This window comes from Mobula hypostoma, chromosome 18 (genome assembly GCF_963921235.1).
Source record: "Mobula hypostoma chromosome 18, sMobHyp1.1, whole genome shotgun sequence".
Lineage (NCBI taxonomy): Eukaryota > Metazoa > Chordata > Chondrichthyes > Myliobatiformes > Myliobatidae > Mobula > Mobula hypostoma.
Genome location: NC_086114.1, coordinates 46,540,594 through 46,564,841, shown reverse-complemented (window position 1 = coordinate 46,564,841; position 24,248 = coordinate 46,540,594). Strand labels below are relative to the sequence as shown.

The window sequence follows — 24,248 nt, the reverse complement described above, 5'->3', positions numbered from 1 at the left end:
CACTACATAATGGACTGGTTGGGCACAGGAGTACATTCAGCCAGAGACTCATTCCACCAAGATGCAGCACTGAGCGTCATCGGAAGTCATTCCTGCCTGTGGCTATCAAACTTTACAACTCCTCCCTTGGAGGGTCAGACACCCTGAGCCAATAGGCTGGCCCTGGACTTATTTCCTGGCATAATTTACATATTACTATTTAATTATTTATGGTGTTATTACTATTTAATTATTTAAGGTGCAACTGTAACGAAAACCAATTTTCCCCGGGATCAATAAAGTATGACTATGACTATGTACAGTTCTGTCCATGGCAACCATGCTGGGTGAAATGCTGGCAATGGGCAGGTAAGGTGATAAGGTGGTGACGGGCAAGCAAGGAGATAAGCTGAGAGAGGGAAAAGGGGATGAGGAATCCCCATCTTTTTTTCTCCAGTCCTGAAGGCTCTCGGCCCGATACATCGACTGTACTCTTTTCCATAGATGCTGTCTGGCATGCTGAATTCCTCCAACATTTTGTGTGTGTTGTTAGGATTTCCAGCATTTGCAGGTATCTCGTTTGTGAAAGTAAGATTGGTTACATTGCTGATTCATACTCCCAAGAACAAACCTACTGCCCAGTCCACAGTCTATGGTCTTGGAGGTTACACTTGCAGTTTCATCCAGGCTGTTCTTCAGTACTTTGAGGATTTCACCCTCAACCACCCTTTTAGGCCATGAACTCCTCTCCAAACCACAGGAGCATTGCAGTTAGCATTACACTATTACAGCTTGGGGCATCGCAGTTGGAGTACAATTCCAGCGCTAGTTGTTAGGAGTTTGTACGTTCTCTCCATGACCGCGTGGGCTTCCTTTCCCATAGTTAGCTCCTCTGACAAAACAGACTGTATAATGACTCATATTCTCATAGACAGCATAGAAACAGGTCCTGCTGCCCACCCACCAGTCTCACCATCAAGTACATATCCATATTAACCCATCACCCAGTTCACAGCCAATCATACCTTGGTGACTCAAGATGCTTCTTAAACATCACGAGAGCAGCCATCTCCACCACCTTCCTAAACAGTGCACTCCAGATTACAACCACTCTCTAAATGACAAAATGTTTCCTCAGTTCATTTCACTCTAAGTTCTTTCCCCTGCAACCTAACCAATTGATCTAAGATGACAACCACCCAGGACATGCTCTCTTCTCATTACTACAATCAGGGACGAGGTCCAGGAGCTTGAAGATCCACACTCGATGTTCTAGGAACAGCTCCTTCGTCTCCGCCAGCAGATTTCTGAGTGGTCCATGAACTCATGAATGCTACTTCACTACTTTCCTCTCTTTTTGAACTAGGATTTATTATATTTATATACACACACACATACATCTTATTGTAACTTATAGTATTATTTAAAGTATTGTAATGTACTGCTGCAGCAAAACAACAAATTTCACAACATATGTGAAAATAAACCTGATTCTGACTGCTCCAACACCCAATTCCTCACTGTGATACAGGAGATAGCATATGAGTTTCTTTGTTGAAAAATGATTGAACAATGTATGTGGAAATTACGATTGCTTTATGGAATATCAAAGCACTCTCGCTGAGCGATTTGTATAGTAAATGCTTAAACTGACAGCATTAAAGGATTAAACATATTGACGCCAACTAATGTTTATAGTCAATCTTGTAACAAGGTAATAACATTTCACTTGGCTTTAAAAGCAAGATAGTTCCGGACTGAGCAATTTCAATTGTTCCAAAGGAAAACTATTTTGTTTTTTTTTCCCTGTGAAAATATACTAAATTGATGAAACTGGAAAAATATGTATTTGAACTGTGCAGCTCATGTGAACTCTACCGCATTTAGTTAGAAATGCTTCACCCCACAAATACACAGGGACTCAACAGTAATATTAATCCTGTCATAGAGTTATACAGTGTGGAAACAGGCCTTTTGGGCCACCAGGTCCACTCTGACCATCAAACACCTATTTGCATTAATCCTACACTGATTCAATCTGTTTGTGGATGGGAAGAAGCTGTTCCTAAAACACTGAGTGTGCCTTACGGTTTACTGAGTTCTGGTTGTCTTTATCAAAGTACATATATGTCACCACGTACAACCGTCAGATTCGTTTAATTATGGGCATACTCAGTAAATCCAAGAAACTTAACAGAATCAATGTAAGATCACACCCACAAGACAGATAACAGCCAATGTCCAAAAGACAGCAAACTGTGCAAATACATAGAGGGGAGGGTTTTAACTGTGATGGACTGGGCCAAATCCACTACTTTTCGTAGGATTTTCTGTTTAAGGCACTGGTGTTTCTATAGCAGGTTATAATGCAACTAGTCAATATACCCACCACTACACATCTATAGAAGTTTGTCAAACTATTAAATGTCATGCCAAATCTTCACAAACTTCTTAGGAAGTGGAGGAGCTGCCTTACGTGCTGGGCCCAGGACACATCCTCTGAAGTGATAACCCTGAGGAATTTAAAATTGCTGACTTTCTCCACCTGTGAACCCCCAATGAGGACTAACTCATGGACCTCCGGTTTCCTCCTCCTGAAGTCAATAAAGAACTCCTTGGGTTTGCTGATATTAAGTGAGAGGTTGCTGTTGTGGCACCACTCAGCCAGAGTTTCAATCACCCTCCTATATGTTGATTCGTCACCAACTTTGTTTCAGCCAATGACGGTAGTGTCATCAGCAAACTTAAAATATGGCATTGGAGCAATGCTTAGCCTCACAGTCATAAGTACAAAGCGAGTAGAGCAGGGAGTTAAGCACACAGCCCGGTGGTGCACCTGTGCTGATGGTGATTGTGGAGGAAATGTTGTTGTCAATCCAAACTGACTGGGGTCTGCCAGTCAGGAAATTGAGGAACCAATTGCACAAGGAGGTATTGAGGCAAAGGTCCTGAAGCTTATTTATTAGTTTTGAGGGGAAGATAGTATTGAAAGCCAAGCTGTAGTCAATAAAGAGCACCCTGATGTATGCAGTATTGTTGTCCAGAGTTGAATGAAGAGCCAATAATGGCATCGGCTGTGGACCTAGTGTGCCCATTGGCAAATTGGAGCAAATCCAAGTCGCTTCTTAGGCAAGAGTTGATGTGTTTCATCACAACCTCTCAAAGCACTTCATCACAATGAATGTAAATGCTACGGGATGATAGTCACTAAGGCAGGTTACCAAGTTCTTCCAAGGCACCTGCTGAAGTGAGAGGTTACAGATAGCGGTAAACACTCCAGGCAGCTGGTCAGCACAGGTCTTTAGTACTTTGCTGGACCAGATGCCTTCCATAGCTCACTTTGACCTCAAAGACTGAAATCACAAGGTCACTGGGGGCTGTGGGATTTCATGCCTCTGCTTCCTTAGAAGTTTGTGAAGGTTCGGCATGACATCTAAAACGCTGACAAACTCCCATAGATGTGTGGTTGAGAATATATTGACTGGTTGCATCTTGGAAACACCAATGCCCTTGAATGGAAAATCCTACAAAAAGCAACGGATATAGCCCAGTACATCACGGGTAAAGCCCTCCCCACCATTGAGCACATCTACATGGAGTGCTGTCGCAGGAAAGCAGCATCGTTCATCAGGGATTCCCATCACCCAAATCATGCTCTCTTCTCACTGCAGCCATCAGGAAGGTGGTACAGGAGTCTCAGGACTCATATCACCAGGAACATGAACAGTTTACTACTCCTCAACCATCAGGCACTTTATCTAGTGGGGGTAAACTCAATCAACTTCATTTGCCCCAGTGAGCTATTCCCATAACCTATGGACTCACTTTTGACGTCTCTTCATTTCATGTTCTCAATAATTATTGCTTATTTATTATTATTTCTCTTTTTTACTTGAACAGCTTGCTGGCTTTTGCACATTGATTGTTTGTCCCTGCTGTTAGATGTAGTCTTTCATTGATTCTATTATGATTCTTGGATTTGCTGAATATGCCTGCAAGAAAACTTATCTCATGGTTGTATATATACGTGTACTTTGATAACAGATTTACTTTTTAAACTTTGAACTTATGTGCAGGTTCCAGGGCAGATCCTCTACAATGATGACACCGAGGAATTTAAAGTTGCCGACCCTCGCCAACTCTGATCACCTGATGAAGACTAGCTCATGGACCTCCAGTTTCCTCCTTCAGAAATCAATAATCAGTTCCTTGGTCTTGCTGCCATTAAGTGAGAGGTTGCTGTTGTGATACGACTCAGTCAAATTTTCAGTCTCCCTCCTACATGCTAATTCGTCACCACCTTTGATTCAGGCAATGACAGTGGTGTCGTCAGCAAACGTGAATATGGTTTAAGTCACCATCAGATAAAGTCAAAAGCTTCCAAGTCAAGTGTTAAACCACATTTTGTTCATTGTACCATGACTAATATACAGTACGTGTTTATAAATTATTATTCCCAAATCCCAGGAAAAACCTGAACAGATCTGGAAGGAATTCAGTAGCAGAAGCAAAAAATTACCCAACCAGAAAATGCTTGCATTATTTCAAAATTTCATTGGTTGTAAACGAGCTGGATGCAATTTCAAGTAATGCTTATGGCTGTAAATCATGAGGATAAATGTTATAACTGTTGTTTTTTAAGCAATTTATGAAGTGGAGAAAAATGCATGCTGAATCTGAAACAAACGTAATTTGAAAAGAATCCCCAATGAATATTAACAATTGTTATTAACTACAAACCCATCAATTATCATTACTTATTTTAATTCACACTCATTAACTTCACCTTTTCACATATTTTAAATAAGATGCTAACAGTAAAATAATATTTTCAGACTAGTTTCATTTAAACAAATAATTACTGGTGTGTGTCATAATTTTACCTTAATTGAAATGCTTTGCCTCAGGTGATAACATGTGCTTGCAAATGCAAGTATTCTTTTCTCCTCTATCTTTTAAAGGGCCTTCTGACTCCACAATGTAGGGATTAAAGAATTACGCAGTTTTGTAAATATAGCAGGAATTGATTCAAACAAGTACTGATCTTCAAATGCTTAATGTAAATTGTAAGCAGTAATAAGTCTGAAGTAAAAAGGACAATTTTGCAAACAAACATTGCAGAGCATAAGGTTTTTCCAGCATCCACAATCAAATCCGGAGCCAGAGAAATTTAAAAAGGGGCACTTGCGGGCTTTCGCCATTTTCCCGCAGCCCAGTCAAATCAGGAGGTGACTCACAGGTCGCTGAGAGTGTTCTGAAAAGGAGCACTCGCAGGCTTTCAGCATTTTCTGGCAGCCCAATCAAATCGCAATTCATAAGCAAGGGCGAATAAAAATAAGGCAGGGACAAGGCGAGCAGCCACTGTTGGAGTGGACCAGCGTTAGAGGGAGGACACTTTGGTTCATCAGCCTCCGACAAGAACAAGCTTGGATGAGGCAAGTACCTGGGAAGTTTCTTCTTCATCTGATGGCGCATGGTTGGAGCAGAGAGAATGGCTCTCGGGGCTTGTTGTGTTCTTTGTGTGAACCGTGTTTGATGGCACTGGGGCTGTACTCACTGGAATTTAGAATTGAGGGGGAATCTCACTGAAACCTATCAAATGTTGAAAGCCCTAAGTGGAGTAGATGTGCAGGAGATGGAGTGGGGGAGTTTGAGGCCAGTGGGCAAAAGCTCAGACTAGAGGGATGTCCATTTACATTGGAGATGAGGAGGAATTTCTTTAGCCAGAGGGTGGTAAATCTTTGGAATTTGTTGCCACAGGTGGCTGTGGAGGCCAGATCATTTGGGTACATTTAAAGAGGCGGATGATAGTTTCTTGATTAGTCAGGGCATGAAAGGTTATGAGGAGAAAACAAGAGAATGGGGTTGAGAGGGAAAAGGATCAGCCATGATGAAATAGTGGAGCAGACTCGATGGGACAAAAGGCCTTATTCTGCTCCTATCTTATGATTTACTGACCCATGGCAGGGGACTGGCTGCATAAGAGATGTGGTGGGCAAAGTGATATGACCAGGTGACGGTCTCAATTGCATCAACAAATGTAAGACAATAGCAGTCAATAGACCTATATCAAACATTGACTATGCTTTTTTACAATTATTGTGACCAACCAGACTGATATTGTCACCTAGCACATCAAATATGGTCATGCGCGTATTTGATTAATCATTATTTAAGATACTTGTGTACTGAGGGTAGGCCCTCAGCATTAATTTTGGGTGTCTGAGATCTCTGTCCTCAGAAACTTTTAGTCCATTACTTTATTACTTTTTAGTGAATTACTTTATCCCAGCAATGGTGTTTGAACCTTCTGAGGTGTCTCCCATTGTAGATAAGTAACTCACCTGAAGCACTGTCGGACTCATAGAACATAGAACAGTACAGCACAGTACAGGCCCTTCAGCCCACAACGTTGTGCCAACCCACATAAACCTACTTCATGATCAATCTAACCCCTGTGTCGTACATGGCCCATAAACCCTCTATTCATCTATGTGCCAATCTAAGAGTCTCTTGAACGTTTCTTAATATATCAGCCTCTACCACCACCCCAGGCATTTAACAATCACTACGTAAAAATCCTACCTCTGAGATATCCCCTAAATGTTCCTCGATTCACCCCAAAAGGATGTCCTCTGACCTACTGTCACCCTGGGTAAAAGGCATCAGATGTCCACTCAATCTAAGTCTCTTATAATCTTATACATCTCTTTCAAGTCGCTTTTCATCCTCTTTCACTCCAAAGTTAAAATCCCTGGCTTACTCAACCTTTCCCACGTAAGACATACTAATGACCTACTAAGACATAATGTCATTGTATCTATTGATATTGTATTGAATCACCTACTCTTATCTTTGTTCTTATGGGTTATAAAAATATGAAGTACTCTGTTAAAAAGGTCTTCAGGAGAATGTCTGTTTGTTGTGATGAATAATGACTTTGATATCACAGGTTCTGTGTCTCTGATGTAGCAGTTAACAAGCACAGCACCCAACACCCATGCAACATTTTGCTGATGGACTTACTGGTGACAGCTGTGCCACTCCCAAGTGTGCCGTGGTCTATTCGGAAGGAAATCCGCTGTCCCCTGGTTCTTTACTCTCTGGGGAAACCTCAGCAGGACCCTGATATCATAGTCTGTGGTGTCAGCATTGTAGGCAGAGCTAAAGAGATAAAAGAAAACTGATTTGAGCCCAGGGAGAGAGAATTCATTTACACAACTGTGTAGATGTGAATTGAATACTGTATCAAATCTGTAAACACTCAGAAACTATGTGGGGGATAAGGAGACAAAATTTTAAAGAAGCAATGTGCATGTTATATTTTACGGTGTTGGGAAAAAACTTTAAACTAATATTTTTTCTATGTAGAGATATAGCGTAATAATAAGTCCTTCCAACCCAACTCCACGCTGGCTAATTATTCCCGTGAAACCAATTAACCTACTAACCCACATGTATTTGGAATGCAGGAGGAAACCAGATTACTTATGCAGTCAAGGGGAGAGGGTACAAATTCTCTAAAGACAGAGGCAGAACTGAACCGAGGTCTCTGGTGTTGTAACAGCGTTACGGTAAGAATACGTCACACAAGGGAGTCCTAGAGCCCACATTTGAATCACTCATTTTGTCATATGCATGATTTTGTTTTGCAAACTTAATATTTTATATTCATCATTATTAAGGCAGATGTTAGTGAGAAAATATAACTTATTTTCTCCACATGTGGTAGACCACACAGCAAGCGGGCTTGGAGGCCTGCCTGAGTAAGTGGCTGGGTGGAGCGATGAGAAAGGGGCTTGCTTTGCTGTTGTGGCTGATTTACATTGTTCTGTTGAACATTGTGAGCATGCTATGTTGGCGGTAGAATGTGCGCCGACACTTGCGGGCTGCTCCCGGCACGTCCTTGGGTGTGCTCGTTGTTAACGTAAAGGACGCATTTCACTGTATGTTTAGATGTACATGCGATAATATTCTGAATATGAATATGAACTCCAAAATCTGGTGTCCCTCCAAAGAAATTCTGCAGTCAGATCATACAGTGCATCGTCACACTAACAGGGCAGGGAAGACCTTCTTGCCAATCCACGAGTGGGCTGTTAAACCTACAAAGCAAAGTCTGTATCAGGAACAGGGGCTCCATACCTTGCCAAGCACTTCTCCTCCGCCGCACACCGCAAGGAATACAGGTGGGACCTCTGCACGTAGGTGGCAGCTTGGACGTAGTGTGGGTCCGGCACTAGGTCTGGCAGACCTGAATGAGAGCAGTAAAGAGAGAAAACACCTCCGTGAGCAGTTAGCCCCAGTAATCACTCACTAGACACCAAGAGAACAACTTTCCATCTCCCAACCGAAAGAGAATGACCCAAGTGAAATCGAATGAGTTCCTCCAGCAGTTTTTGTGTGTTTCACAACATTTCCAGCATCTGCAGAATCTCTTGTGTTTATGACCCTTTCCTGATCTTCTACTTATTTCAATTGTTTTTGTATCAATCAATGAGACGGATATAGGACAAGATAAGGGCATCCTGGAGAATGTGTCACAGTTTACTTACAGCCACATTGATTGGGCCTGTATAAGAGTGGTGAGCCCACTAAAAATGGGCCAAAATTTGCAGAGGGTCCCTGATATATGCCAAAATTTATCCTCCTCCTGTAAAATTTGAAATGTGATGTTTGATACGGTGGCCAATAATTGCACGTATATCTGCATAGTCTATTTCTAGATTCTGCAAGATAAGCAATTCTTCAACCACCTAATTAACCTTCCATTACCTACACATGCCAATCACCTTCAGAGGGCCACCTGCACTTGCCTTTGTAAAAACTAACTTCCCCTTCATGCTGTGATATCTCGTGGGTATCACTGATCTCAGACACTTCATTCCAACTCCTGAATTGAGGTCAACCTGATGCAAATAACGCTCATTAACTGTGCAACGTGGGCAGAAAGGCAGTTGCAGCTTCAGTTTGACCCTCCAATAGAAGGTCCCTGGAGAAGTTAAATGCAAGCAATTAAGCAATGAAAGAAAAACTAGTGCCAGCAACAGTGAGCATGAAACAGCTGGACTGTCACAATTGAACATTGAACAGTACAACAAAGGAACAGGCCCTTCGACCCATGATGTTGTGCTGAAAATACTAAGCCAGTAATTAAAGTCCTAACTAATCGGAGGCTGTCGCCTGCTCCTGATCGGCTGCAGTGATGCCTGGCTTCATGTCTGTGGACTCACTTTCTTAAACTTCAGTTCTGAATGCTATTTTCTTACTTCTACTGTTTACATGATTTTTCTTTCTCTTTGTATATTGGGTGTTTGTCACATCTTTTTTTATGGGTTCTCTTGGTTTCTTTGTTTTGTAGCTGCCTGTAACGAAACAAATCTCAAGGTTGTATAAAGTATACATACTTTGATAATAAATGCAGTTTGAACTTTAATCCCTTCTACCTACACAATGCCCATATCCTTCCATTCCTTGCATAGTTATTAAATGCCTCTACCATATCTGCCTTCAGTACCACCCCAAGTAGCACATTCCAGGCAACCTTCACCCTGTGTAAAAAAAAAAAAAAAATTGCCCTGTACATCAACTTTGAACTCACCCCTTCTCACTTTAAATGGATACCCTCTGGTATTAGAAATTTCCACCTGGGAAAAAGATTCTACCCTATAAACTTGTAGATGCTTATAATCTTATTAGCGTCCATAGGTTCAGAGAAAGCATCCCACCTTTCCTTAAAATGGCAGCATCCTGGTATAACTGTTCTGCACCCTCTACAAAGCCTCCATATTCTTCCTATAATTGGGCAACAAGAATTGAATGCAATACTCCAGATGCAGCCTATGAATTCATCTTCCATTCCTTGGAGAAATCTGCCACACTGATTGGTCCTGTTTATATATGACCTCCTCAGTCGACTGCAAAATGATTGGCTCTTGGCTGTCTTCTGAAAGGGTTGGAAAATGGCTCAGAACAAGAAGGCAATTTGGGACGTGTATGTCGATCTTGTGATATCCTGAATGGAGAAAACAGCCTTAAAAATCAAAGTCAGAACACCAGTAACAAAATGTAATCTCCCCCAGGCACTATGGTTGAGCAGTGTGGGACTGGTACCCGAATACACTGGTAGATATCCAATTAATGATTTGGCATTGGCGGGAGCCAATTTTAAAATCTAACCACATAGAACAAAGGGAGATGTATGAAGTCACATCAGACAAGATCCCACTGGATGGCAGAATGGACCTGAGAAGCCAGTCATGATTCTACGTTATCCGTTTATAAATCCACATGAATATTTTTATATTTGTGTTCAAGTTTATTGTCATCTGACAGAAACAAAACAAAATAACGGAATGAAACAACCTTCCCCAGACCACAGTGCGCACACACAAAATATATCACACACAGCCCACAAACCAAAATATTACCAGAAAGAAGTTAGTATCATTCAAAATGCATGCAGTAAAGCACAGCACAAAACAGTAAACAGTCTGCTGCCCTAGTGACGAGGCCTTGGTGACGACAGGGTACTCATTAGTATCACAGCCCAAGGTAAGAAGCTGTTACACAGTCTGGCAGTCCTAGTCCTGATGCTTCTGTAATCCCTTCCGACGGTAGGGGGTCAAAGAGATTGTGCGACGGGTGGTAGGGATCCTCTGCAATGCTTAGGCCCTTCATCTGCAACGCTCCTGGTAAATGTCACAAATATGGAGGAATGGAGATCTTGTTGATCTTCTCATGGGTTTTTACTGTCCTCTGTAGGGTCTTGCAGTCCAATGACTTGCAGCCTCCATACCACAAAATGATGCAGCCAGACAGGACACTCTCAGTGGAGTTCCTATAGAAAGCTTTTATAATGGGGGTGAGTAGTCTTGCACATCTCAATCTCGTCAGAAAGCGTAGACTCTACTGTGCCTTCTTGTCTACTGAGGTGATGTTTTTGGTCCAGGTTAGATCATCCATGATGTGCACACCAAGGAACTTTGTGCTCTTCACTCTCTCCACAGCACAGCCATTGATGATCAACCTCTGCCTTCCTGAAGTCCAGAATCATCTCTTTTGTCTTGTCTACATTGAATCTCAGGCTTATATATGGCGACATATATGTACTTTGATAATAAAGTTTACTTTGAACCTTAACTACTGAGACTCAGGTTGTTTTTCTCACACCATCTGACAAGCCTCACTACCTCCTCTCGGTATGTTGACTCTTCATTGTTGCTGATGAGGCCAACCACTGTTCTATCATCAGCGAACTTGATGTCGTGGTCGGAGCTGAACCTAGTAGTGCAGTCACGAGTCAGCAGTGTGACAGCAGCAGGCTCAGCAAACAGCCTTGGTGAGCGTACTCGTGCTTTGCCTTCCTAGTGGCACAGGAGAGCACAGTCCCTACAGTCATCCTGTTTCTCAATCTTACCATTTAGAAAGGGGTCCTTGGACCCTGGTTGGGAACGCCTGTTCTATATTCTATAATAACCATAAAACAAATTGTTGTGAAAAAAATACTTCATTCATTATGAGCCTTCAGAAAAGCAAATCTTTATCATGGTTAGCCTGTTATGTGACTCTAAACTCAGCAATGTGGTTGACTCTTCAATGTCTCTTCAGTTCATAGACATCTAAATTAGCCCACTGCCTCACAGCACCTGAGACCCATAACCTCAGAAGCTGTGTGTACTGAGTTTGTACATTCTCCCAGCAACCTCATGGGTTTCCTCTGGGTGCTCCAGTTTCCCCTCCACATTCCAAATACATAAAGATTGGTAAGTTAATAGGCCACTGTAAACCGTTCTTGGTGTGCAAGTAAGTGATGGAATCTGAGCAGGGGGCTGCTGGGAATTTTGGAAGAATAAAATGGGTCAGGGTAGGATTATTGTAAAATGAGCATTTGATAGTTGATATTTGAACTTGGTGAAAGGTCTGTTTCTGAGCTGTAACTTTCGACATAACTAGGGATATTAGATGTCAACAATGCCAAGTATGTCCACACCCTGTGAATGAAGAGATGGAGACTAAGCTTTATTGTACTTTTAACGGATATACACCCACCAGTCCTTCGCCTGCATTCTTCAGACTAGAATGAGATGAGGAAAGAAATTGGAACCATTTGCATGTACTTTTAACTAATGAACACATGTCACACAGATATTGGAATGAACATCGAAGGCTCCTGAATGAATACTGTTTAAATATATTAATGACCTAAATATTTATCTCTCTCACAAGGTATTTACACTAAGAGAAAGACAGCAAGGATGTAATCTCTGCCATTTTTATCACAGTGACAGCTGCAAATATTTTCTTGATTACACAATGTACACCCGATCTAAACACAAGAGTCAAAAATTTATAAACTACTAATAGAAAACTGTATTTTTCTTAGGTGGAATTAGGCCTAGGGTTATTGGAAAACTGCAACAGTGGAGGCCACCATGATGTTTTAAGATGCTCCTCCATGTTTTCTCTAGTTTCCCCCTTTCAGCCACATAACCTTCTATCACCACTACTCCAATTAAGGCCAACTTTCAGCATATGGGCATTCTTACTAATTGTTCATCCTAAATCGCCCCCTTGTGAAGTTTGTAGTGAAGCTACCTACCTGACTACTGCAGCCCTTCCTGTGTTAGGAAGGTACAGTTGGAAACGTGGGGCCCTGGATATTAGACCTAGTGACAATGAAGGAACTCCCATCAGGATAGCATATGACTTGGCAGGCAATAGAGCATAGTGGTGTTCATACACTTATCTCCTGACCTTGTTAATCCCTCTACCATTAACAGCCTGAATTCTGGAACTCCCTCCCTTGACCTCTCCAACAATGTCAAATTCCCTCATTAAGCCTGCTTAGAACTTCAAGCCTTCAGTCATTCACCCTAAAATCTCTTCCCAAGGCATAATGCTAATGTTTTATTTTATACAGTATTTCTATGAGATAGCCTGGAAAGATTTTGCTCAGTTGTATAAATACAAGTTTTATTGTACAAGACAAACAGATATACTACTGAGTTGTCAGAGAACATGGAACACAATAGCACAGTATAGGCTCACTTCGGCTCACTATATTGGGCTGATCAATATAAACCTACTCTACAATCAATCTAACCCTTCCTCCCACTTTCATTACATCCATGTGCCTATCTAAGAGTCTTTCAAATGTCTCCATTGCATCTACAACAACCCCTGGCAATTCTTTACAAGTACCCACTGCTCTGTGGGGGAAAACAAAACCCATTTCAGACATCTTCCTTAAATGTTCCTCCACTCAGTTTAAATGAATTGGAGACATGAATTTAAGCTACATCATTGGTGGGTGCTTGGCATTTCCTGGTTTCCAACATCAGCCGTCCATCCTCATTTCTTCAGCAAGGAGTTTGAAGAGATCTGGTATGTCATCAAACACTCTAGCAAATTTCTACTGATGTACCTTGGAGAACATTCAATCTGGTTGCATGGAGGGCCCACTACACAGGATCTGAAAAAGCTGCAGAAGTTTGCAAACTCAGCCAGCTCCATCATGGTCACCAGCCTCCCCAGCATTAAGGACATCTTCAAAAGGTGAATACCTCCAAAAGGCAACATCTATCATTAAGGACCTCCTACACCCAAGACATGCTCCTTTCTCATTACTACCATCAGGAAGGAGGTACAGGAGCCTGAAGACACACACTCAATGTGTTAGGAATAGATTCTTCTCCTCTGCTCCTCAAATTTCTGAAAGGACAATGAACCAACTCATGAACACTGCCTTACAATTTTTGTTCACTTTTTACACTTATTTTTAACATACATTTCTTATTGTAATTTATTGTACTTTTTATGAATTGCACTGTACAGCTACTGCAAAACTAAACATTTCATAACACATGTCAGTAATAATAAACCTGATTCAGATTCAGGATCATTTCTCAACTCCTCACTCTCTCATGGTGGCTCAGCCAAACGCTCACCAGAATACTGTTGTCCTGACTTTTCACATGGACTGAAAACTAATGAACTGCTAACTTCTCTGAGGATTTCACAATTAATGATATACACAAGACATCCTACAGATGGAAATCTTGAACAACTTGAACTCAGCAGGTCAGGCAGCATCTATGGAGAAGAACAGTTGACATGAAACCCCCTTACCTCTCCCCTGTCAGAATGTATTCCCTCTACTCTTCCCCCCACCTTCTTATTATGGCTTCTACCTCTTTCCTTTTCAGTCCTGATGCAGGGCATTGGCATGAAATGTCAACTGTTTATTTCTCCCCATAGATGCTGCCTGACTTGCTGAGCCATTCCAGCATAGTGTGTGTGTGACACTCAACCAATGAACTGCTAACCCTTCACAGTTACTTTCAACTGTTAACACTTCCCAAGGCTAATTCTGCTCCTATATCTTATGGTATTATTAAAACAGACATTGACAGGTTTTCAGCTGATGAAGGGATGAAGGTAAGAAAAAGGAGCTGAAAATAAGCAGCCATGATTAAATAGCAGAGCAGACTCCATGGGCCAAATTGCCTGCTTCTGCTCCAGTACCTTATAGTCTTATGATCTTAAGTGATTTGCCAACATTTCAAAGGGTCTCCCTCAACTCAAGAACTGTTAACCCTTCCAAGGAACTCCCAACTAATGAGGTGTTAACCCTTCAAACTCTTGTCAGAGACTGAAGTTTATCGGTTATGAAAGAAATATTTAAATATTCTAGGCCACCATTTTCAAATAGGAGCTGTGACTATGTATTGGCAGACTACCACTCTGTGGCAAACATTGCAATAGTGACTGACAATGTAAGACCACAAGAGCACAATTCAGTCATGATAAAATGGTGGAGTAGACTCGACGGGCCAGATGGACTAATTCTGCTCCTATATCCTATGGTCAGATTTGGGGCTGAGAGGGAAAATGGATCAGTCATGATGAAATGTTGGAGCAAACTCAATGGGCCAAATAGCCTAATTCTGCTCCTATACCTTAAGGGCTTTTGGTCTAAAACAGGCTCTTCAGCCCACCATGCCTGTGCTGACCATCAGTCATCTATTTTATCCCCTCAACATTCCCATCAGTTTTTCCTCAGATCCTACCATTCACTGAGGAATCACTTTGCTTGACAATAGGCTTAGTCGTTGTTCTATGTATTTATGTCTCACTTGTCTTCCTGTAAATGTTTCTTATATGATGTTATGTGCTTGTGAGGCTGCAACAAGTGAGTTTTTCATTGTACATGTGCTTTTGCATATGATAATGAACTTGACTTTGACTTAACTTACAGCAGCTAATTAATCTAAAAACCAGGAATTTTGATGGAAACAAAAGCATCTGAAAGTTATCCAGAGGGAACATGTAAACTCCACAAAGACAGCACCAGGGATTTTTTTTCTTTTAAAAAAAAGATTATGAGAACACTCAGTCCTCTTTTATTGTCATTTAGAAATGCATACATGCATTAAGAAATGATACAATGTTTCTCCAGAGTGATATCACAGAAAACAGGACAGACCAAAGACTAACACTGACAGAACCACATAATTATAACATATAGTTACAGCAGTACAAAGCAATACCATAATTTGATAAAGAACAGACCATGGGCACAGTAAAAAAAAAGTCTCAAAGTCCCGAGTCAATCGACTCCCGAGTCCCCGATAGCAGGCGGCAAAAGGGAGAAACTCCCTGCCATAAACCTCCAGGCACCGTCAACTTGCCGATACCTTGGAAGCAGCCGACCCCAGCCGACACCGAGTCCATCCGTCCAAAAACTTCGAGCTTCCGACCAGCCTCTCCGATACAGCCTCCCGAGCGCCATCCTCTGCCGAGCGCCTTCAACCTCTCCCTGGCCGCTGAAACATGCAAAGCCGAGGATTTCAGGGTCTTCAGCTCCAGAGATTCCGGTTACCACACAGTAGCAGCGGCAGTGAAGCAGGCATTTCAGAAGTTTTCCAGATGTTCTGCTGTGCTCTCTCATCTGTCTCCATCAAGTCAGAATTGTGCATGGTCCCCTACTTGACAGATAACAGACATCATCACCGAAGTGGCCGCGCGCTGCCGTCGCGCCGCCATCTTTTCCCCCCTCCTGGGGGGGGATGCACATGTGATACACAGTGAGTTGGTAGATTAAATCCAAAATTGGCTTTGTGGTGGAAGATTGAGGATAGTGGTAAAAGGCTGTTTTTTTCTGCCCAGAGGTCTGTAACCACTGGCATTCCTCAAGGATCAGTGCAGGGACCTCTGTTGTTTGTAATAAATATTCATAACTTGGATGAAGACGTACAGTAGGTGGTCTAATTAAGAGGTTTGCAGATGTCATGAAAATTAGTGGAGCTGTGGACAGAGATAACAGCTAACAAATGATATAACAGGATATAGATCAGCTAGAGATGTGGATAAAGAAATGGCAGATATAGTTTAATCCAAATAGGTGTGATCTGGTGCATTTTAGGAGGTCAATACAAGAGGAAAGTGCACAATAAGTGGAAGGACCCTTTGGAGCATTGATGCACAATGGAATTTTGGGATCCAAGTCGATAGATCCCTGAAAAAACATTGAATATAGAAGAGTACATTGCAGGAACAGTCCCCTTTGACCTACAATGTCAGTGCCAAACCAATTCTCTTCTTGTGTGCAGATAATCCACATCTCTCCATTCCCTGTATATTATTGAGTCTAATTAACAGCTTCCTAAACAGCATCATTATATCCACTTACACCACTACCCCTGATGGACTGATCCAGGCACCTACCACACTCTGTGTAAAAAAACTTGCCTTGCACATCTCCTTTAAAGTTTCCTGCTCTCATCCTGAATGCATATCTCCTAATACTTTTATTCTGGGAGAAAGATTCTGTGTCTACACTGTCTATGCCTCTCATAATCTTATAAACTTCTATCGAGTCTCCTCTCAACTTCCGAAACGCCAGAGAAAACAACCAAGTTTATTCAATGTCTCCACATAGCTCATAAGCCCTAATCTAGGCAGCATGTTGATGCACCTTTATTGCACCCTTTCCAAAGTCTTAACATTCTTCCTGTAATGGGCCGATGAGAAATGAACACAATATTCCAACTGTGGCCTCACAAAAATTTTACACAGTGGAGGAAACCCACATGGTCGCGAGCAGAACAAACAGACTCCTTACAGGCAGCGGTGGAATTGAACCCAGGTCACTGGCACTGTAATAGCATTACCGTGGTTGGGTTAGGTCTTTACAACATTTTTCATTCTAGTAGGAGATAACCAGGGCTATTAAGTTTATTAATCGTAAATACTTAAGGTCCAGTTTGACTTCATGACTTGAGTTCTCTGACATTTTCCTAGCCCGTTGTATGGCTGCAACCTACAGCACTGTAGATGTTCTTCCCAACTTTCATCCAAGAGTCAGAAAGTTGCGTTACAGCTGTGCAAAACTTTTTCTACACTTTTTTTGTAACTGTAATACTCTATTCCACATTTGTTATTACTTTTCTTTTGCACTACATCAATGTACTGATCAGTATGCAGAACAAAGTTTTTGCAATACACTTCACGACATAGAACATGGAAAACTACAGATGAATACAGGCCCTTTGGCCCACATTGAGATCAATCTAACTATTCCCTCCATTCTTCTATTATTCATTTAAGAGTTTCTTAAATGGCTCTGATGTATCCGCCTCTAGCACCACCCCGGCAGACCATTCCACGCACCCACTATTCTCTGTGTAAAAACCTCACATCTGACATCCCCCTATACTTTCCTCCAATCAGCTTAAAATTATGCCCCTTTGCATTAGCATAGGAACATGTAACAATACTAATTCAAGTTATCAAATTCATCGGTACTTCTGTGTAGAAGGAAGTTGTGGGGACGCAGAAACAGAAAATGGTTTATTTGTATTTCACCACATCCACTGGGTGCTCAAGAACTACACAGCCAAGTTCTGTACACAGCAAGTCAAGGTCACAGAAAAAAGAAGGGTAGGTGACAGGGTCCCTCAAGCCTGCTCTGCCATTGAACAGTTCATTTCATTTCATTGAGGTACAAAGCGGAGTTGGCCCTTCCGGCCCTTCGAGCTGTGCCCCCAGCAATCCCCGATTTAATCCTAACCTAATCACAGGACAATTTACAATGACCAAGTAACCTATCAACTGGTACATCTTTGGACTGCGGGTGGAAACCAGAGCACTCAGAGGAAACCCACGCAGTCACGGGGAGAACGTACAAACTCCTCACAGTCAGTGGGGGTGGGAATTGAACCCGCGTCGCCTGTACTATAAAGCGTTGTACTAACCACTAAGCTACCGTGCCAATAGTCTGCACTGTATTTTGCGTGTTTTTATTATGGGTTATGGTAATTTGTTACATGATAGAAGCAAATGAGTGCTCATGCTTGTCCTTATTAATTTTAGTTAGAGATAAAAACTGAACAGGGTTTGGATACCTTTTGTTGACCACAAAGTTAGTTTATATCGCTAATTACTCTCATTGTGCTTTCTTTACGTATTTCAGTAATTCCGCTAGTTTTGCCAATATTGCTAATTTTGAACGCTCGTCTTTGCTGGTTTGGTAATAAAAGATCAAACATACTTTTTTCCAATTTGGAACTTGAAACAGAGACACCTCTTTTTCCCTTATTAGGGAGAGAATGAGCCTGTGGTATGTCAAATTACCATCTGAAAGAGTAGCCTTTGGGGTACTGCAAGTCTGTGTCTTTATTGATGCTTTGCTGCATGCTTGAGTGTTTGGTGGGGGGTGCCAATGCTTCTTTGCTGGTGGGGGTGAGGGGAGGGGTTTGTTGCCTTGCTGCCGCTTGCGCATGGGAGGGGGGAGTTGGGGGGGGAAGAGCTGTGGGATTCTAACATTTAACTGTCATTCATTCTTTGGGGCACCCCTCTGTTTTCATAGATGTTTGCAAAGAAAAAGAATTTCAGGATATATATCGTGTACATTTCTCTGACATTAAATGTATCTATTGAAGCCTATTCAGTTATGGTGAAACTCTCACTCAGTCTCTCAGCAATTTTGGTTTGTTTGGCAAGTAACTGCCACACCAATATCAGCACATCTTTTCTTAGATACAAGGCTCAGAACTGCTCATAATTCTCCAAATGTAGTCTGACCAATGCCTTATAAACTCTCAGCAGGCCAAGCAGCGTCTGTGGGAGGGCGGCAGGGAATTGATGAAATTTTGGGGCCTGATGCAGAGTTTCAACCTGAAACATCGATAATACCTTTCCTCCCTCAGATGCTGTTCAACCCATTGAGTTCCTTCAGCAGACTGCTTGCAATTCATAAATCCAGATTATATATACCCTGCATCCAGATCCAAAAATCAATACCATCATTCTCAAAAGGGCAGTCAATTTCAACAATAAGCTTGTTATCTATTTGCTTTATATTGTAAAATACAAGATTAGACATTAAAGTATAGACCAGGCCTTCACAAAAATTTAATGCCGTGCTGATTAACTTTTTTTTAATATAAACAGCTGGACAAATATCTGACTGCAAATGTAACTGCAAGTTCTGCAGTTAAGTACAGACAGATGAATAAACACACTGGGACCAAAACAATTCCCATACTTAAGGAGCCATGTAAATGCCATCTGCAGTGAGTAACCAGCCACAGGCAAATAACAGAATTTGTAAGATTAAATAGATATCTTGATATTCCCTCCAATTACCTTCAAGGTACAGACAGAACGTTTTACAGAACTTTTCTTTGCAAGGTTAGATCATTGGGGTAGGGCTGACCTCAGGACAAATGATGTGTGGATTACATTGGAAGGGACACAAGCCATTTTCCTATTTTGCAGATTAAAATGTTCCTAATACAGCAAAAATGCCGTTCACAGAAAGGTTACTAACTGTGAGGTAATGAGTGTCAACTGAGTTAACTGCTTTATCGGAGTTACTAGATGGGTCACTGACAGCGTAGAAACTAAACACACATGCACATTAAAGTAAAAAATCCCTTCTCTAGCCTGTAACAAATGTGTAAAAGGCCCACAGGAATGTAGTGACACTTTCCAGACTCCTTCAGGCAATATGTAGCTTAATTTTGCTTGCACAAATATCTGCTTCCAGCTGAGAAATAGGCCAGAATGTTACTCTCCACTGTGAAAACAATGTGCTTGTTAACATTGAAACAGCATGATTCATAATGGCTTGCTCCTCATCAGGAACTGTGAGGCTGTGAATGAAGACAGCGACATGAAGTTCAATTGGTGCATGGAGATCTCCTGGCGCTACTTTAAGACAAAGAATAGGAACTCATCTCTGGAAAATATCCTATCCCTCAAACTGTCAGAGACAGGTTACCCAGTCAATGTGATTTTGGGAGCTTACCATGCACAAACTTGCTTGCATTGTTACAGCAGTGTAGATGTGTACAGATATACCATGAAGAGCATCCTAACTGGCTGCATCACCTTCTGGTATTGGGGTGTGGGGGGGGGGGCACTACTACACAGGACCGAACTAAGCAGCAGAGAGGTGTGATATCCAGGACATCTTCAAGGAGCAATGCCTCAAGAAGGCAGCATCCTTCAAGATCCCCATCACTCAGAATATGCCCTGTTCTCATTGCTACCAACAGGGAAGTGGTACAGGAACCTGAAGAAACACTCTCAGTGATTCAGGAACAGCTTCTTCCTCTCCCCCATCAGATTTTTAACGGACATACATTGAACCCATGAACACTACCCCACTACTTTTTTTTATTTTTGCACAACTTAAGTTAACTATATATATCTTACTATAATTGTTATTTTCTCTAATATTATTGTATTGCATTGTACCGCAAATACAACAAATTTCACAACATATGCCAGTGATATTAAACCTGATTCTGATTCAGTGTCAACAGTTCAAACTTATTTGAAAGTCAAATAACCTGCAGATGCTGGAAAACTGAAATAAAAATAGACATTGCTAGAAACCCTCAAGAAGTCACTAACATCGCCTAATACTACCCCTGGAAATATTTCTTCTTTTCTTCTCTCGCTTACACTTAAGTTAGTATATTTTGTGGTGTAAATAATATTCAATTTATGTTTAATTGTACTTTTGAAACGTACTGCTGTTAAGTTCATGTCATTTCTTCCCAGGCATATATTATATTTATGCCAATGACAATAAACTTCATTCAAGATCCAATAATATTCAAGATAGGATTCAAACTCCAAATCTGACCTACAGCTCTGGCAGTTCTAGTAATTTCATCACCACACCAACTGTACGTCTAATACAACTAAACCTATCCTGAGTAATTTCTTTTCAACATTTAACCAGTTAATTAATCTTAAGTTATCAAAACTCTACTGCCCATGGTCTAACTCACACCATGCTCCATCCATCCACCCATTGCTTTCTAAACAACACAGCCATGATAAAGCAATTCTAAATTTTAGAACTCTCATTACACTTAAAGCATTCCATGGTCTCACTCCTTCTCAGCTCAGGAATCTCCACCAACTCGAGAACTCACTAAGACAATTGCACAACTCAATTCTGACCACTTGACTACTTTCAAATTTGATAGCGCTGACAATCGAGAGGGTAGTCGCTAGCCTCAGGAATTCCCTTCGTAAATCTCTTTATCTCTACCCTACCGTACCACTATAAAACCTGCCCCTCTGACCCTACTTTTAGCCAACTGCCCAGTATTACTTTACAGTGTCAAATGTTCTTTAGTAATGTTCTTGTGAAGAATCTGCCATCGTTAATGGTGCCATGCAAGTTGAATGTTGATGGTTGTGTTCTTTTAAATTTTATTCCCACTTAAATCAGAAAAAGGGAGATGTGTGAAAGTTTGATATTGATGGTACTCTGTTACGCAGTGAAGATTTACTCCTGACCACCCTACCCAAAGCATGCATTGGGGAAATGTCTGAGGTAAGTTGTTTTTTAGGGTTTTTTTTAAATACAACTGTGGCAAATACCTGAAATGCACTGCTGGGTGTGATGTAGAAGCAGATTTATTAGGGACATTTATATAGGCATATGGATGAAACACAAATGGTGGGTTACAAGCCTTGCAGGAGGAAAGGATTAGATTGTCATAGTGTAAGTTAAAAGGTCGACCCAATATTGTGGGCCAAAGGACCTGTACTGTTCTGTGTCCCGTGTCCTATGCAGTAATCTTACCAATGATACTGTCAAAACCATCTATAACCAGAGTGAACTGAGGATTTGTGAACTTACCAAATATTCTGAGACATTCAGTTACTACTGTGTGCATAAAAGTATTCTTAGATAATTAAAAACACCACTGTTGAACATTTAGAGTGCTTCTGAAAAATGCATCTCACAATACTCTGAACACATCACCAGTGATGTGACTTGGGGTCATGGGGTGTTTCAGGTCTTTCAACATCAGACACCCTCACCCAGGCAACCCAGCCGTTGTTGATCAAGCCACAGCTTGGGTTCAGGTAGAGCATGTGCTGCAGATCCCCACGGACTTGCTCTCCTCATCCAGAGCCATCTTGAGGCTTTCTCCGCTACCTCGGTGATTTTGTCAATGGCTCTCTCCCTCCTTGTACCAGCAATACCCAAAGTGCTGAGGGCTCTGTGAAGAGACTGTCCAGTGAAGCCACAGCAACCCACTTCAATAGGCATGCACTTTGCCTTCCTCTCCTGCCTCCAACAGACACTGACCAGTTCTTCATATATCTGGCAAGCTTCCTCTCATGGACCTCCTCCAGATGCTCTTCCCGTGGCACTGTCAGCTCCAACAAGACATTGTACTTTGCTGCCTCTGAGACCAGGAGGAGATCTTGACGATGGGCTGTGGGAACTTCAGTAGTTGTTTCTCCAAGTCAGTCATGAGCTACCAGTTGTGAGTGGGTGCCAAAATCCTGTGAGTGGCTTTACTCCTGCCTCTGGTTGCTCCCCAGCTCTCAGAAAGGAGCTGGTTCGATTGCAAGGTTGAGCTTATTTGCTATTACTAATTCTTAAAAAGATTCCTTCTGCAAGGGTCTTCAATACCATAAACTTTACTTTTAACTACCAATATAAATCATCAAACTAACTTCAATAAATAATTAAAAATAACTATCACATTCATCCCTTTTGGGAGAGGCTCTTTTAAGAGTTCCTAGGGTTAACACATGGTCAGGTGACAAGCGGATCCACAATTGGAGGGGCACATGGTGGAAAGGTGCTGAACCATAGGTGTGGTTTCTCGTACAGTCCAATGTCATTACAGTAATCTTCCTGCTCCCCCCCCCCCCCCACAGCAGCCAATGTCTCCAATGTACTTTGACTGAGGTTTACAGTGAGCCTCGACGATTGAGTCAGGCGGATTTCCCTGGTTAGGCAAAGGAGCCTTCGAAGGCCTTGCTGCCTCTGCTGTTCACCATAAGGAGCCCAGTAGAGTACTGGTGGTGGCAGAACACTGGTTGCTGAGGCCCATCAATACTGAGACTTCTACTGGGAAAACCAGGGATAAGCATTGACACTGAGGTGGACAACCTTCTCATGAAGTGGCTAACTTTGTAGGATAAAGCCCTGGACACACCAATAACACCACCTGCTGCCAACACTAAACAATGCAATACTAACATCTGCCAACCGACAGCTGACACATCTTACTTCATACATTACCTAACCACAACCTATGGACTCACTTTAAAGTACTTTGTACTCAGTGTTTTTATTTATTTATTTATTATTATTTTTGTATTTACACTGCTTGTCTTCTTTTGCACACTGGTTGCTTATCAATTTGTGTGTAGTTTTTCATTGATACTATTATTTTTTTTGTTCTACTGTGAATGCCTGCAAGAAAATAAATCTCAGGGTAGTAAATGGTGACATATAACTACTTTGATAATGAATTTACTTTGAACTTTGAAGAGTCATCCATTCAAAGCTCAAAGTTGACCTTTTGGACGACAGCCCATGACAGTCTTTTTTCCCTCCCGACCTCCAGGTGCACACTTAGTAATAATTTTACAACAAAGAGCAACATTATTCAAGAAAGCTTCTTTTAATTCGCAGTTGTTTTAACTCCCTGAAGGTTCGAGGGTTGTTTATGGTAGTGATTTGGAGATCAATTCTTGGGGAATTGAAGGCACCTGGAAAATTGGCAACCTCACAAGTCAAACACAAACAGGCGAAGTATTACACATTTAAGACCTAACTTCATTGTTGTACACTGTCAGAGGACTCCATAGAGTTACCACTGGTCACTCAACCATTAGAGCAGGGGTTCCCAACCTGATGTGCAAAGACCCCTTGGTTAATGGTAGGGGCCCATGACATGGAAAAGGTTAGGAATCCCTGCATTAGGAGGTTG

General features: G+C 41.7%; 1 protein-coding gene across 1 annotated transcript in view; it reads right to left on the bottom strand.

The window, feature by feature from the left end:
• Positions 1–24,248, bottom strand: part of LOC134358519 (lysyl oxidase homolog 1-like) — a 114,020-nt gene that overhangs the window by 44,588 nt on the left and 45,184 nt on the right. Inside the window, exons 2-3 of the mRNA XM_063070826.1 lie at positions 8,125–8,233; positions 7,006–7,143 (exon numbers count right to left, since the gene is read on the bottom strand). Coding sequence (XP_062926896.1) covers positions 7,006–7,143; positions 8,125–8,233 — 247 coding nt within the window. The remainder of the gene's footprint in view (positions 1–7,005; positions 7,144–8,124; positions 8,234–24,248) is intronic.